The sequence below is a fragment of the Erythranthe guttata genome, chromosome 10 (genome assembly GCF_056151865.1).
Source record: "Erythranthe guttata isolate IM_541 chromosome 10, IM_541, whole genome shotgun sequence".
NCBI lineage: Eukaryota > Viridiplantae > Streptophyta > Magnoliopsida > Lamiales > Phrymaceae > Erythranthe > Erythranthe guttata.
In genome coordinates this window covers 15,482,909-15,499,259 of record NC_142542.1, presented here as the reverse complement: position 1 = coordinate 15,499,259, position 16,351 = coordinate 15,482,909, and the positions used below count along the sequence as shown (strand labels likewise).

Below are 16,351 nucleotides of genomic sequence, written 5' to 3'. Positions count from 1 at the left end.
ATTTCAAATATTTATCATTATTGCTCGTCTAATTCGCGAAAATTTAAAAAGGGTTTGAGAGAATTTTAATTCTTTTGAATAAAACTTACAAATAAAATAAGGTCACACTGCAACCGAGCCAGTAAAACTTGCAATATGAATAGCATTTGTGATTAAAAAAATTAGGGACCAACACTAACTTTTCAGTTCTCACTAGCTTTTTCTTCACCTAATCCCTTGTGTGGAGTATTTACCAATTACCAATTACCAGTTTCTAAATGCAGTAAGAAAAATCTCATTACGTTAATTAAACAATTAATTTCCTATAATCAATTCTGTCCTTTTTCAGAAAACGCAACCACGGAAAAAACGTGGCCCTCCTCATAAGCCACAAATTCGGCTCATAATCATCAAGAAAAAAAAAACTGATTCTTGTTAACAGTCAGATTCAGCAGAAAAAAGTAAGTAGAAACAAGTATTCCGGGATTCATGCAGGAGGCACTCATAATTTCAGGTTAGCTCAAACTTTCAACTCTTTTATCTGATAATTCGCCCTTTTTCTTTTCTTGTGTTTTTTTTATATGGAGATCTTGTGATGTTTTGATTTCAAGTTATTTATTTGTTGTTCAATTAAGAAAAATTGGCAGATGGGCTGTTTTCTTGATGTTGTAATTATGTGAATTGTGTGTGTATCTGTCTGTGTTGGAATCTTTAGATTAGCACACCAAGTGTTCGACGAATTGCCGATTACCATACCTTATAGAAGTTTTATATTTTTTGATATTGTTATCCAAAGTTAATTCTATCAGCAGTCATTTTAATCTCCTCTTTTCCGTAATTTTCGATCAGTTCCAATGGAAGAAGCAGTTCCAAAACCGAAAACCTTCTGGAACAAACTCGCCGCTCTCACAACCGCAGCTTCCAACGCATACAGAAGCAAGCCCGTCTCGCATTGGACACTTCTAACCCTAAGCAGCATTTCGATGCTAGTAGCTTTCCCCGCTTCGTCTCTTCTCTCTCGTGTTTACTACTCCAACGGCGGGACCAGCAAATGGATCATATCTTGGGTGGCAGTAGCCGGTTGGCCGATCCCCTTGCTCGTCTTAATCCCAACATACTTTTTCCTAGGTTTATTCCCCACCCCTTTAACCTTAAAACTTGTCTTATCCTACATCGGATTGGGATTCTTAACCGCTGCGGACAATCTCATGTACGCGTACGGGTACGCGTATTTGCCAGCTTCGACCGCTTCTCTACTGGGGTCCACTTCACTCATATTCTCGGCTTTCTTCGGGTACCTCTTGGTCAAGAACAAAGTCAACGCGTCGACTATAAACGCGGTTGTGGTCATCACATGCGCGATGGCTATAATCGCACTCGATTCGAATTCGGATAGATACGGATACGTCACAAAAAGTCAGTACGCGATGGGGTTCGTATGGAATATTCTTGGATCATTATTGCACGGATTGATCTTCGCTCTGTCGGAGTTAGTTTTTATTAAATTGCTCGGGAGAAGATCTTTTCATGTGGTTCTTGAGCAGCAAGTGATGGTTTCATTATTCGGGTTTCTTTTCACTACGATTGGTTTACTAGTGAACGATGATTTTCAAGAAATGGCGTACGAGGCAAAGGTTTTTGACGGCGGTAAAAGCTCGTATCTGTCTGTTCTTATATGGAGTGTGATTACTTTTCAATTGGGGATTTTGGGAGGGACAGCTGTCGTATTTTTAGCGTCCACTGTCCTAGCTGGCGTTCTGAACTCGATAAGGGTCCCACTTACAAGCATTGCAGCTGTTTTGATATTGCATGATCCGATGAGCGGTTTCAAGATTCTGTCTTTGGTTATTACGTTTTGGGGATTCAGTTCTTACATATACGGGAATTATTCTCAGAGTAAAGATTCGTCTTGACCGTGGGCGAGAGTGTATCTCTATTCTTTTACTATAAGTTATGTGTTTATATTTATCTGCGACGGATGTTTAATGGCCATCTGCAGAAGCGTATACATTATTTGATGTATTTGTATTTTACGTCATAGTGTAACACTTTTCAGTTTAATTGTTTCGGCCAAGTTCATCTAGGGCTCTGAGTTGAGCAGAGCGTATTTGAAGCTCGATTCTACGGTTTGATTATATACGATGAGCCTACTTATACGAGTAAAGGCCCGAGTTTGAGCATTCAAATTGAGTAAGCGAACGTTTGAGAAAAAAATATTGAGAGTGGCAAAATTCCAGATATGACATGATTGTTAAGTGAAGTGATGATTTTTTGGGTAAAATACGGCCACAAGTAATTTCAAATTATGAAAAAACCCTCATGGTTGAATAATTACAACGATCGCCTTAACTATGAATCTTCTTACACGTCCATCTTTATAGTGTCAAATGCAACATAATCTTCTAGATTATGTGAAATCTTCTTTAGTTTGTACTCGTTTTGTGCAAAAATGCTATGATATTTACAAATCAAGAGACACATCTTATGATCATCTTCTTTCAAAATATGGAACTCGAATGAGGTAAAACGAATACAAACTGGAAAGTATTGCACATATTCTAGAAGTTTCAACTAAATTTGACATCCCAAGAGTGGGCGTGTAATAAAATTCATAGTTGAGGAGTAGTTATAATTACCTTAACAGGAAGGGGGTTTTCATAGTATAACCTTACCTCAGCAGGGTGGCTCTAATTTACTCTAATTTTTCAGCTAACCTGACAGTTATACTAAAGGACTGAGCATATACGTGAAGCAAAATTTCAGGCAAAAGTTCTAGAGAAATCACTCAAAATCTATATAAAAAAAAAAAAAAAAAAAAAACTAAGTTTTAGTCGCGAATGAAATTATTTCCACAAGGGTTATTTACTTGTTCAATAACAGTATAAACCCGACGAGTAGCACTTTCGACTATTGTAACAGGGATTTTCTTGATTATATAGATATATGTTGCAAAGATAAACAAACATGCATATATATGTTTTTTTCTCTATTTAATTTTTGGGACCAATGTCTTTGAGGGCACAGATCTGCTCTTCTCCCATAGCAGACATGACAGAAACCACAAGGTCCTTTCCTTCCTCGAACCCACCTTTAATCTGCATCCAGTCGAAACCAAAATTCCCAAATTCAGTAATTTAAATCAATTTTAAACACACGACAATATATTATCGTCGATAATTGCATATAAAAGAAAAAATAAAATATGTTTTCACCTGGCTAAGCAGACTGTCATCGGTGGGAAGCTTCAAATCATCTTTCGTGTTACCGTTTTCAGTTAGAAGAGAAACCTACGACACAATAAATAAATTGTCGAATTTGAGTTTTTCAAATGGATTTTTTTTTCAATGAAGGTGTAATAAAGAGAATGGGAACAAGCTCAGCTTAAATAGTTGATAATAAAATAATACGAAAAATAAACTTACAAAACCATCTTCAGAGATGTCAATGAGCTGATAGTCGGTACGGTTCACATGAGGCACCTGAAAAAAAAGAAAAGATAATCCAAAATATCAGCCAAATTATGTCGATAATTTGGTGGGATCTTTCTTAAAACAAACTCGAGAGGAAAAAATAAAAAATAAAAAAAATAACTAATTAACAGCGGATTACATCACAATTATGAGAGGATGGAACGATATCTTCGAGCTTTTTGCCATTGAAAATGTCGATTGCCACAAAGTGACACTTGGCGTGCCCATGCTTGCCAGTTTTCGAGGTGGAGACTTCAACAACCTATTCAATATAAAACATAACAAAATAATCATATCAGTTTTTTAGTGAGAAATAATTCATCGAAAGAGATGGAAGTTTCAGGTAATTCATGAGCCATTGTAGTATTATTTTAAGGGACCAAAAGAAAAAAGGAAAAAAAACCCAATACAGTAGAAGAATGGAAATTTAATTAATAAACACCATTTCCCAAAAATAAATGTGTTGAAACACAAAAAAAATTGTCACTCTTAACAATTTAGCAAAATTAAAATGTTTGAAACAAATTTTGCAAGGGCAACATTCCATATGTAGTATCATTTTGTTTGGTATTATTCGGCACATCGAAACAAAAATATCTAGATTCGACATGTAAGAAGGAACCACATTGGGAGAAGTACATGCACATGTATTATGACTTAAAAGACATTACAATTCGTAAAAAAGGATAATAATCTTTTATTATTTTATTTTTTGTTTGTTTTTTATTTTTTTGTTTTTTTACAAGTATTTAAACTGGGAGAGGTGGCGTTTTGGTAATTTCAGAGCTTAGATCAAACTTAAGGTGAAATGTTCGACAACTAACATCGAGGGTCGCATTTAGACAATTTTTCAAGTGCAGGGGGCAAATCGATGTAATCGAGAGTAGAAGGGGGTGAAGTGATACCGATCCAAAGTACAAGGGGGGAAAGTGAAATTTACCCTAAATAAAAATGTGGGATATAAGTATTTTCTAAGATCTTTTTAAAAAAATTACCAAACACTTTGAAAGAGCTATAAGCACTTTTAAAATCTTCTAAGCTCTTTTTAACAACTTATAAGCTTAGCCAAACACCCTCTTAATCCTAGAATGTATATACTTGGAAACAAAGGGGCTGATCGTGAAGAAATAATTTCTTGATTAACACGGGAGCAGCAAGAATTTAAACCGCTATTTCAAATTGGAGGTGATATGAATTTTACAAAATATGGAATAGGAATTGCATCCCGAACAAGTTGAATGAAATAAATGCACTAAACATCTAAGACGAATATTAACCGTTCAATACGGAGAATGAAATATACAGTTCTTATTATTAGCCCCTGAATCTAAGAACAACGAATACAAATTAAAATGACAGCCACAAGGTTAGCATTGACTATTTGAACACACGAAAAAGATGTGGCAAAATTGATAAAGAATTAACAAACTGTATATCAAATAAACCCTAAATTCTACGGCGGTCAAAACAAATAACTCTGTTTTCAGAACTGTTTAACACATAAGTACATAAACCCTAGCTATGAATTCAAAATTAAATCACATAAGAAATAAGATAAACGCAATAAAAACGAGGTTTAATGCTAATTACAAAAATAATTAACCAACCAAATAAAAGAAGAAAACTCTAAATGTAGATCCACGAAGATCTAATTTAACAAACACAAATCCATTTCGAAATCAATAAAAAAACCCCCGAAGCATAGAATATTCGAATCGAATCTCCACCGGGGAGAGAGAGAGAGAGAGAGAGAGAGAGAGAGAGAGAGAGAGAGATCCGACCTTGCAGGGCCTGGCCTTGATGACGATGTAACCACCCTTGCGGATGGTGCCAGCTTGCTGAGGGTAAGTCTTGGATGCACCGGCGTCCGCCTTAGATTCGAACTGATGCTCCTCGTCCGACATCTTCTCTCTCTCTCTCTCCTGTTTCTCTCTCTAGAATTTATTTATTTTGTTGATTCAACTCGCTCTTGAAAGGGGTAGAGAATAGAGATAATGACTAGAGGTTGTTATGGTAAAAGAACATCAATTAAAACAAGGGCAAATTACATTTTTCGTGTTTACTTTGCATCGATATCACTTTATCCCCTTCTAATTTCGATTGCATCGATTTGCCACCCTGCATTTAAGAAATTGTCTCAATGTTGCCCTCGCTGTTAGTTGTCAGATATTTGAGCTTAACACCGTTTGGTCTAAGATCTGAAATTACAAAAACACCACCTCTCTCAGTTTAAATAATTATTTAAAAAAAAAAAAAAAATTTAAGACAACGAGAAAGCATAGTCCACGACGGCAACACAATTTTTTTCATTATTTTAATTTTTCTAATAATTATTTTAACTGGGTGGAGTGGTTTTTTTTTTTTAATTTCAGACCTTAGACCAAACGCTATTTAAAAAAAAATAAAAATTCGATCAAACGGTGTTAATGTCAAAGGTCTGAAAACTAACGGCGATGGCCACATTGAGACAATTTTTCAAGTGTAGAGAGACAAATCGATGCAATAAAAACTATAAGGGAGTGAAACGATATCTAGCCAAAGTAGGGGGAAAGTGTTTACCCTTAAAACAATATAAAAAGTTATTACTAATTATTCTTGATTTTTTAGGAAAAATATCTTTGTTTATTTATTAGTTTTTATTTTTTATTTTTGGGAGTAATTTTTTTCTTCTTATTTGACTAAATTATTCGTTTGTGATTTTCAACATTTTTTCCCCTCTATACATTATTCCATCTATAATATTGGAGTAAAATTGACAAAAATAATAAATTTTATCTTAAAATTCTAAAATAACACTTAGTATAGAAAATTATTATATTACTAAACTGACACTTAAAAACTAAAAATGGCTATATGTATTAATTTCACATCTAAAAACTCCTTTACTAATTGAAATTACTTTTTTTTTTTTGTTTTTTTACTAATTGAAATTACTTAAAACTATTTCAAACACTCAAATTCAAATTTCTAAACTCCCATTCACCCTAATTTATCCATCGACAACTCACAATGGCGGGTCTTCGGGCATTGAGTGGTGTTTACGATGTCAGAAAAACTCAATCCACTAAATATTCGTGGATATTTGATCATGTGTCACAAAACATCATCACTGAGCCGGGGCTTGATTTTGGCGAAAATTTTCCGACGCTGAAGTCATTTTTATATGATAGGAGAATTTAGAGAACTCAAGAGGCTCTTCGTGAATTATGATTTATGTATCCTTGATTTTGGAGGTTTTCAAGTATTTACATGGAGAAAATATTCTCATGAGAGTCTCTTAACTTGGGCCTTAGCTAATTCGGGCTTATATTATTAAGTTGAGCCGATTTGAGTTGGTTTGTGTATCTCTATGGGTTTGTGAATATAGGTCGTTGGGCTTGGGCCCATAATAAGCTCCCTACTCTCGATTGAGTCTCGAGTATCGAGAATTGATGAAGTAATTAGTGTGTGTAGTCATATTTAGGACATCTGAGATTTGGTTGTGAAAGCAACTTGGTAAGTGTAATCAACAATGCGTAAAAACGGTGGTTGTGTTGTTTGCCATTGACAAGTAGGTGACTCATAAGACAGTGGGTGGCTCAACTATCAATAGAAATGGTGGTTGACGGCTTGTAGTGTCATTGGCAAGTAAACAGCTCGTGAGGCCTTGGCAGGTCAACGATTAGTAGAGATGGCGGTTGACGACCACCATGTCATTGTCAAGTAAACAAGTCATGGCATAGTGGGAGACTCAACGGTTTGTAGAAATGATGGTTGACGACTCGCCATGTCATTGACAAGTAGACAACTCGTGAGACTGTGGGAGGCCCAACGATTAGTAGAACTAAAGGTTGACAACTTGTCATGCCAACCACAAGTAGGCAGCTCATCGGACCGTGGAAGGCTCAACCATTTATATAAATGTTGATAGAGGGCTAGCCATGCCATTTGAAAATTGACGTCTCAACATATGTTGTTAGACAACTCGCCACTTCAAGTTGTCGGCTCTTGAGGAGTTGCGCTTCTATGCACAATTTGTGATGTCGTGCTGGACGGATAATTGATGTGGGGCAGATCGTATTGGAAGGTGTCACCACGGGGTAGCACGCATTAACAGAGGTCCATTGTGTACCGAGGGCTAATAGGTGTTGTGGATTATTGGATCCTCTACGGAGCTGTGCGAGGGCGGTTTGAGAGCGCCAAGTCCTCCACGGAGTGGTGGGAGGACAACTCATGGGCGCCATATTATCAAAGGCTAAACACGAAATTTAGTGTGCTAAGTTATTAATTGAGCCAATTGAAGACGCTCTGCATGTTGTCATCTCAAAGAATGTCGATACTCGATTGAGCCACAAAAGGACGAACATTGGGCATAGTGTACCGGGTAGAAATGAGATAGCTTAAGGGGTGTCGTCTTGGAAGGAGATGGCTAGGCAGTATGGTTAAGAAAGACATCGCCTTGGAGGCGTCGACTTGAATGAAAGTTCTCAATTGTGAGAAAATGGATTTGAGGATAAAACCTACAAAATTACGATTGACGAGCTGATGATTCTCAGAAAAAGGTGCACATGATGATGTATCACATAAAATGGACAAAATAATGTGGGCCGAAGAGAATTCAAATTAACTGTGATCAAATTCTTGAGTCTTTAACTCCTTGAACATGTCGAAAATCACATTGTTTAGACGTTTAAAGTTCAAAAAAAAAAAAGTACGACAACATTCATATGATATCAAGCCTTTTCTTAAGGAGGAAAATAAAAAATCTCGACTGCAGTTCTACTTGTCAATGCTTTATAGTTCTAGGCATACAATATGATCCGGTTTTTAGGGGAATGTATAGCATTGTACATCTCAATGAAAAATGGCTCTACTTGATGAAGTAAAACTTCATTGACATGGTCATGTTTTTTGTTGCTATTGCTAGTCCAAGGTCCGATGAAGAGGGAATGAGATTTTTTTCGGGAAAATTGGAGTGTTTCTCTTGTTACGTAAGAGCCGGCTAAAAGAAACAGTATGAATAGGGTTGCAGGTACGCTAGAGACGAAATCAATTGCATCGGTGAACAAAGACACTATAAGGTCATGCTTGAGTGAAAAATTCATCCTTGCGATCAAGATAAAATGACCAAGAGAAGACTCGAGATATCTAACATCCATTCAACAAGACAATACACTGATCACATATTGGTCAATGATATTGAATTTGGTCGAGCAACGACGCAAGATGGATTTGATATTCTTTTGATGTGTCAACCTCCATACTCTCCAGATTTGAATTTTTAGATCTTGGTTTTTTCACTGCTATTCAATGAATACAGTACAAGCTGACACCTAAAATCGTTGATCTGCTTGTTACTGTTGTGGTCACGGTATTTGGAAATTTTTGGCGAGGAAATCCAAGCGTATATTCCTAACATTGCTAACGTGCATGACAGAAATAATGTGAACATAAGGTTTTAATAAATTCAAGATCCCACGTATTAATAAAGCAAGGTTAGAAAGATAGTGGCAACTATGCCGAGTACCTACTCAAATGAAATGTGACCACGAGTTACAACAAAAAGTTCTAAATTGTTTAGGTTAAATTTGTTTTAAGAAAATGCAAATGTCCATCTCTAGTTTTTGTTTCTAACATTGCTCTGTCATCAAATTGTATCTACTTAAACAATTAGTTGCTGATATAGAACTTTAATTTTCTTCATTGATAAGGTTTGAGGAGTACACAAATTTCAAGAGTGAGGTTCATTGCCTTTCTGCAAAAATATTCAAATCTCAAAATAATCTTATGAGTAACTAATATGATGATGCTCCTTCTTCTTCTTCTTCTTCTTCTTCTTCTTCTTCTTCTTCTTCTTCTTCTTCTTCTTCTTCTTCTTCTTCTTCTTCTTCTTCTTCTTCTTCTTCTTCTTCTTCTTCTTCTTCTTCTTCTTCTTCTTCTTCTTCTTCTTCTTCTTCTTCTTCTTCTTCTTCTTCTTCTTCTTCTTCTTCTTCTTCTTCTTCTTCTTCTTCTTCTTCTTCTTCTTCTTCTTCTTCTTCTTCTTCTTCTTCTTCTTCTTCTTCTTCTTCTTCTTCTTCTTCTTCTTCTTCTTCTTCTTCTTCTTCTTCTTCTTCTTCTTCTTCTTCTTCTTCTTCTTCTTCTTCTTCTTAGAAGTTAGGTAGATAAATTTTTAGCATGTTTCAAACTATTTGTTAAATTTCTTCATTCTAAAAAGTTTTTTGTCAATCAAAATCCCATTCTATAACTAAGTTCAAATCAAAATTTGTCTTGTTTGTGAGTACTTCTAAAATAGGGTTGGAATCTAACATCTATAGATTCTTCAGTTATTTTCTTATCATCTAAAAACTCCTAAATCTTCATTCTTCATTTCCCGGAAATTTACAACATATTGTTCTTTGTTTGGATTTTACTTTATAACTTTTTATCATTACTTGTGTTCAATGAAAAAAAAGGGATATTAATTGACATAGAGAATTTGACAAATTGTCATTAATTTCACATTAAGTATCGATTGAACAACGAAATAATTTGTGGTAAAATTAAAGATTTACAATAATTAATGGTAAGAGTAAGCTTGGAAGGAAAAATAAGGTTTTACATTGAAAGTTTCAAACGACATATAATTTGGGAAAAACAATATTTGCTAGAACGTCAAATATTGGGAGAATAATGGAGTATTATGTTGTATGTTTTTATTGGCTGGCGATAGTATTTTGGCTTGTGCAGTGAAAGTGGAGGTGGCGGCTAAGTAGATTCTTCGATTGAAGTATTCCCACGATGTCTTGGTTCGGGCAAGCGACCCACCTAGTTTGACAAGTGTATCGCCAAGAGATGTGGGAAAGCCGAAAAGGTAAGCGTGGTAAACGAGCCGAGCCGGCTCGCGAACACACTGAGCCAGCTCGACAAAGGCTTGAGTTCGAGCTCGAGCTCGAGCTCAAATTTAGGTGTTCGACAACTCGCACTACAACAAAATATGGATATAGAGACACTTTGTTAGAGACATTTTTTTATAAATGTCTCAAATTTGATCTATTAGGACATTTAATAATATATCTAATTTATTAAATTTTTTGGGGCACTTGTCTTTCAAAATTTAGAGGCACTTTTCTTTGACGCCTCAAATATACATGTTAGACTTGGACTATTTATGAGTGGCGGTAGTTTTGTTTTGTATTTTTATATATATATTTTTTCTCACCCCAAACCAAATTTACCCTTGTAACCGAACTCGATAAAAAGCCCAAAGTCTTTTTTCTAACGCAGCAGACAAAATTGATACGCTGAAGAAGAAAAGAGATCTCCGATCTGCCAAAGAATAAGAGTTCTCGGGCGAAGAAGAAAAAGAAGAGTCCACCGCCGAAGAATAAGAATGGTTCTCCACCGAAGAAGTAGAAGAAGAGTTCACCGTTGAGACTTGTTTTCATTTTCACCTCTTTTTTTCGTTAGGGCGCGTTCAATTTGAGAACCCACTACAAACGCAACGAAGAGTTCTCCATTTTAAGAAGGTAATTTCCTTTCTTTCCTCTCTATAAGGCTGTTAATTTGTATGAAAATTTCTCATCTAATCAATTGTATTCAAGCCCTAATCCCTAATTTATAATACTGAACTCGTATCTGTGTTTGTCTGATACGAAAATTAGACATATAAGTATAGTATAATCTAGGAAGTTGTATACAATTCAATTTTAATTACACTGGACTTCTACACAAAGATCTTGAAGGTCTGTTCATATGTGGCATTGGCTAAGGCCCTTTCGCTTCTTCTTGTCTTTGTATTTGCTAAACAACTATGGTACAAAGAAAATCTGATAATACATACTGGGGGAAAAATGAGTTATGGTCATTGTCTTCCACTCCTGATTGATTAATGAATTTTAATTTTTAACTTCTTAGGTGAATTTTTGACAATTGTGTTTATCACTAATACCATAAATTTATCAAGTGCATAATATTTATATTTTGAGAGAAATTTCACCAAATACATATCTTATTATGCCTTTACTTTCAGGTTTTACTCTTAGAAGAAAATCTACACTACTGGATTGTCCATCCATTATTAGTGTTTGGACATATGTGTATTACTTCTTGCTTTAATTGATTCTATAACAATAGTAAATCTGATTGATCATTACAAACTCTTTTTATTGAATAATATTTATTGCCTTTGTATTTACTAGATCTTGGTCACTAAATTGCAATCACATATTTACTAGTTTGATTGATGGATTGCATAAGGTGTATATATCTATATGGAATATGAATGATACACTAGTGAAATGATATATGGTTAGCCTGATCTAGTTCTAATAGAGGTGATAGTGTACCATTATTGTTGATATTTCATTGTAACTATTTGGAATTCTCGTAGTACACTCTATTCCTTTTCTATGCTACACTGATTTAAGTTCAGTTTTAATTCCTTCAATTTCGAGGTGTTCGAGTTAGTAATATAAATATATAAAATAACAAATTTAGTCGCCTGAAATAGTGTCAAGATGTGACATGTTGTGCCTACAGAATATGATAAGGTTTCAAAAGTTTCTTTATAGTAAAGCAAACTCCAAGAGGGTGTTTAGACAAATCTAGAGCGCGTATGTTAAATTGCACTTCCGATGATATTAAGTGTACTTATAATCATATGAGATGCCTTGACTTAACATTTCAGCAATTATATTCCTTGAGTTGTTTGATTTTTTTAGTAAATGTGAACCAGTTGGCTAGCCTTATCAGTTATATGGTTTCCTTAGTCTTCTACAACTTGTTATCATTAGAGCTGGGACTTTGGGATCGGGATTCGGGATCCCGTACCGTTCCGAATGGAATTTTACTATTTGGGACTAAAACTTCGGGAATTCGGGATTATGGGATTCGGGATCGGGATTAGAAACAAATACGGGATCGGGATCGGGAATTGGTTCAATCCCGATTGGGATATTTTAATCCCGAATTAGGAATTAAGAAAAAAAAACTAATAAAACCACACACACACACACACACACACACACACACATATATATATATATATATATATATATATATATATATATATATATATATATATATATATATATATATATATATATATATATATATATATATATATATATATATATATATATATATATATATATATATATATATATATATATATGAGAAATACAATATAATATATCGTTTCAACTTATTTTTAAAATTTTTAAATTTTATTTGTTCCAAGTTTTGTGGTAAAACTAAATAGTGCAAGAATAATAGTATGTATATAATATATTCAAATTGGTTTAGTGTATAAAATAATACTAATGGAAAAAAAATAATATTTCTTAGTGTTTTAGGCAAAATATGGGATTCCCGATCCCAATCCCGAATTCCCGAAATATTTAGGGATACCGATATTATCGGGATTTAATAATATGGGACGGGATTGAGATTTAAAAATTCTATCCCGAATCTCGAAATCCCGATCCCGAAAATCCCGAATTCCCGAAATCCCGTCCCGAACTCACCCCTAGTTATCATTTTGTGATCATCGAGCTCCAGAACGTAATTATGCTTTAAGCTGTTAAGTATTCTTTCTTATCCCAAATTTAATTTTCCTTCTATTTGTTTACTTGTAGCTGATTACCGTATTATTTGTAACACGCAGGTCGTTTCGGAAGATGAGTTTCATTGTTGCATGATGCAGTTTAGAAGGAGCTATTCTTGTTTTATTTTCAACAGTCATGGTTAGATTGTAATAGTATTTGTTGAATTTACAAATCAAATGTTGATGAAATTTTGATGAATATATAGTGATTGATCATGTTCATGTTCGACTGTTGTATACAATTCATTTTCCTATGTATTTCTAAATGTTAATATTGCAGCAGGGTAATTGGGATTGATAATTACACCTCAAAATGATATGTATTAGGGCAATTTTTGGTGTCCTAATAAGATATTTTTGTTGTAGTGTCCCGAGCTGCCTTCGTTTTATATATATATATATATATATATATATATATATATATATATATATATATATATATATTAACTAAATAGTAAATAGTCTATAATAATAAATATTTCTAGTATTTAAATAGAAATAAATCTATATTACTTAAATAATTCATAATAATATAAATTATTATAATAATAATATAAAAATTAAAAAAATGTATAACAAGAGTTCATTATTTATTTATAATTTTTTTTTTCCTATAAATAATTTTTAATAAAAAATTAAAGAATAAAAAAAGAGATAAATAAATAACTAAATGAGCCCGAGCTCGAGCTAAAAAATATTAACTCGATGAGCTCGAGCTCGGCAACATGGCCTCGAGCTCGAGCCGGCCAAAACAGCCGAGCTCGGCTCGTTCACACCCCTAGAAAAAGGTCATCTTTCCCTAAATAGATTTATGCATCTTCTGAAGGTTGGCAAAGCATGCCTAATATATCTTTTATCACAGTAAACACAAGATCCTTCATGAAGTGATGTGTCGAAGCAGTGCAAAAATCGAAAAAGTTCGTCTTCTAGTGTTTAAGTTTGAAAATGACATATTTTCTTTAGTTCTTCTTTTGACTCTAGGATGGGCGGATCCGCTTGCAATGAGGAGAACCCTCGCGCGATGTGCTCTTGTTCGAGGTGCCATTTCAAATTTGGATATGAGTCAATTGAGTGTTTATTTTTATCTTGATATAGCCGATTTACGGGGAGCGACATAGCTCTTGTAAGCTGTTTTATTATTTGTAGTCACATTTATGAGCGTGGCCTATTTTACCTAAATGTTGTCGATTTTTGAATTGGCTGGTTGTCGGATGGGTCTTTAGAAGCATCTTGAAAACTATAATCTTCAAAAATGAACGTAAAATTTTAATGATGGAGTTAAAGTGATGCATCGATAGATCCAAACCGCATGTGGACGGATCTATATTCTTTGAAGCGATTTTTCGACTTGATTTCTTCTTCAGTGTAGCAGGTATATAAAGCTAAAATGAGTTTTTTAGTCCTGTAAGTTTGCCAGTTGGGAGTTTTAGTCCACCATGTTTCAAAATCAGAATTTTAGTCATGTAAGTTACAAAAGTTGGGAATTTTGGTCCTATGACTTGCTATAACAAGTAATGTGATGGTTGTTGAATGAGTTGTCATTTAATTTATAAAAATAAATAAATTAAAAATATATTAGGTGATGTGGCTAATAAGTTGAATGTTTTTGGAGAGACACCAAAATAATGGGGTATATATATATATATATATATATATATATATATATATATATATATATATATATATATATATATATATATATATATATATATATATATATATATATATATATATATATATATATATATATATATATATATATATATTATATTTTTGCTATAAAGAACCTCAATAAATCTTTGAAAAAATTATACCATTATATTTTTTTATCAAGGAAATATGCATAACTAATGTTTAATTAATATTTCTTAGTTTTTATTTGATAAAAATAATAATTAAATTCATATCTATTTAAATATTTCATTTTTTACAAATTTAAACTTAGTGATCACAATCAAATTCAACAAACATACGAGAAAAAACTTTATATTAAAATTTGTTGTAAAGTTAAATGATATGCACAATCATAATTACTATAAACAACCAAAAACACATTTACGAATTAACAAAAAAATAATGAAATATATTCAAAAATCGATTAAATTAAAGGACAAAATGCACTTCACCTCCTACAAATTTTCCATTTTTGCACTTTCCCCCATAAAAAATTCAAAAACTTGATAGTCCCCCTTCAGAAAATTATTTAGGTTGCACTTTGCCCCATAAGCCAATTTTCGGTGGGCATTGTGCAACAAAAATAAGATTTTAAAGGCGTAATGTGCAAAAAGATGATGTTTTTAAGGGGTAACGTGCAACAAAAATAACAAATATAGGGGCAATGTGCAACAAAAATACTCAAATGCCGATGAATAATCCATCGGAAATTTGCTATCGGGGAAATGTGCAACAAGAATAACATTTGGGGGGGGGGGGGGGGGGGGGGGGGGGGGGGAGTGGGGAGTAAAATGCGAAAATTAGAATTTCTTAGGGCGGGGGTGTGCAATTTGCCCTAAATTAAATGTGCCGAAAAAGCATTCTAGAGCCTCCAAACATAAAATACGCTATCAAACCAAGAGTAACAAATATCGATAATGAGTAATAAAATATAGTTAATTAGTATTTTTATCGATTGAAAACTATGAAATATTAATTAAAAAAATAGTTATTATAAAAATGTTTATTTCATTGATCAAATAAAAAAAAATTGATGGTATATTTTATTTCTCCCCAAAACCATCGAACTCATTAGCCACATGATCTAGTTTATTTTTAATCTATTTATTTTTATAAATTAAATGTCAATTCATTCAACCAATCATTGTTTTACCTGTTATAGCAGGTCATATGACCAAAATTCTCAACTTTTGAAACCTACATGACTAAAATTCTCATTTTGAAACATGATAGACTTAAACTCTCAACTAGCAAACTTACATAACTAAAAAACTCATTTTACCAGCATATAAACCTCGATTGGCATCCAAAACTAGAAGCGAATAAGTGGTCAAATTTTCAATAGATGATGATGAATCCCAAAGCGCATTGATTTCTTAAACATGTTTTCAACTTTCAAGCTCTAAACAACACCATATCACAAAAATCGGATGAATTCTTCGGAATTGATGAATTCACTTTAAAAATAAGGGGAAATATGCAATACTCCCCTCATTTAGAAAATATTTTGAATTAAACTCAATTGACTTTAAAGACTTTTCCCATAACCTAAATCACAATCTAAATTAGTGAGACCCCCCTTACCAGATATGATAAGACTAAAGTGCCCCTATGTTTTAGGGTTTTAATTTTATTCCTCACTCTTTGTACCACTTTCACATTCACA

At 33.5% G+C, this 16,351-nt stretch overlaps 2 protein-coding genes and 1 long non-coding RNA gene across 3 annotated transcripts; 2 read left to right on the top strand and 1 right to left on the bottom strand.

Annotated features, from left to right (window-relative positions):
* The first annotated feature begins 317 nt into the window (after positions 1-317).
* On the top strand, positions 318-2,165 carry PUP5 (purine permease 5). The gene is made up of 2 exons (XM_012984407.2): positions 318-493; positions 829-2,165. Exons 1-2 carry the CDS (start codon positions 469-471, stop codon positions 1,890-1,892), a joined length of 1,089 nt encoding a protein of 362 aa, XP_012839861.2. The 5' UTR covers positions 318-468; the 3' UTR covers positions 1,893-2,165.
* Positions 2,166-2,772: 607 nt separating this feature from the next.
* LOC105960242 (eukaryotic translation initiation factor 5A) lies at positions 2,773-5,424 on the bottom strand. The gene is made up of 5 exons (XM_012984409.2): positions 5,231-5,424; positions 3,589-3,711; positions 3,402-3,458; positions 3,192-3,266; positions 2,773-3,074 (listed from the first exon to the last, which is right to left on the bottom strand). The coding sequence occupies exons 1-5, from the start codon at positions 5,351-5,353 to the stop codon at positions 2,970-2,972; spliced, it is 483 nt and encodes a 160-aa protein (XP_012839863.1). The 5' UTR covers positions 5,354-5,424; the 3' UTR covers positions 2,773-2,969.
* Positions 5,425-10,624: 5,200 nt separating this feature from the next.
* LOC148767684 (uncharacterized) lies at positions 10,625-13,237 on the top strand. The gene is made up of 2 exons (XR_016034100.1): positions 10,625-10,933; positions 13,072-13,237. It is a non-coding gene; the product is annotated as an uncharacterized LOC148767684 (long non-coding RNA).
* The last annotated feature ends 3,114 nt before the right edge of the window (positions 13,238-16,351 follow it).

Excerpts from the sequence above, each read along its gene's own strand:
- PUP5 (XM_012984407.2), top strand. The coding sequence starts at position 469 with ATGCAGGAGGCACTCATAATTTCAG. Across the intron at positions 494-828 it reads GGAGGCACTCATAATTTCAG|TTCCAATGGAAGAAGCAGTT; the intron begins GTTAGCTCAAAC and ends ATTTTCGATCAG.
- LOC105960242 (XM_012984409.2), bottom strand. The coding sequence starts at position 5,353 with ATGTCGGACGAGGAGCATCAGTTCGAATCTAAGGCGGACGCCGGTGCA. Across the intron at positions 3,267-3,401 it reads ACATCTCTGAAGATGGTTTT|GTTTCTCTTCTAACTGAAAA; the intron begins GTAAGTTTATTT and ends ATTGTGTCGTAG. Across the intron at positions 3,075-3,191 it reads ATGACAGTCTGCTTAGCCAG|ATTAAAGGTGGGTTCGAGGA; the intron begins GTGAAAACATAT and ends GACTGGATGCAG.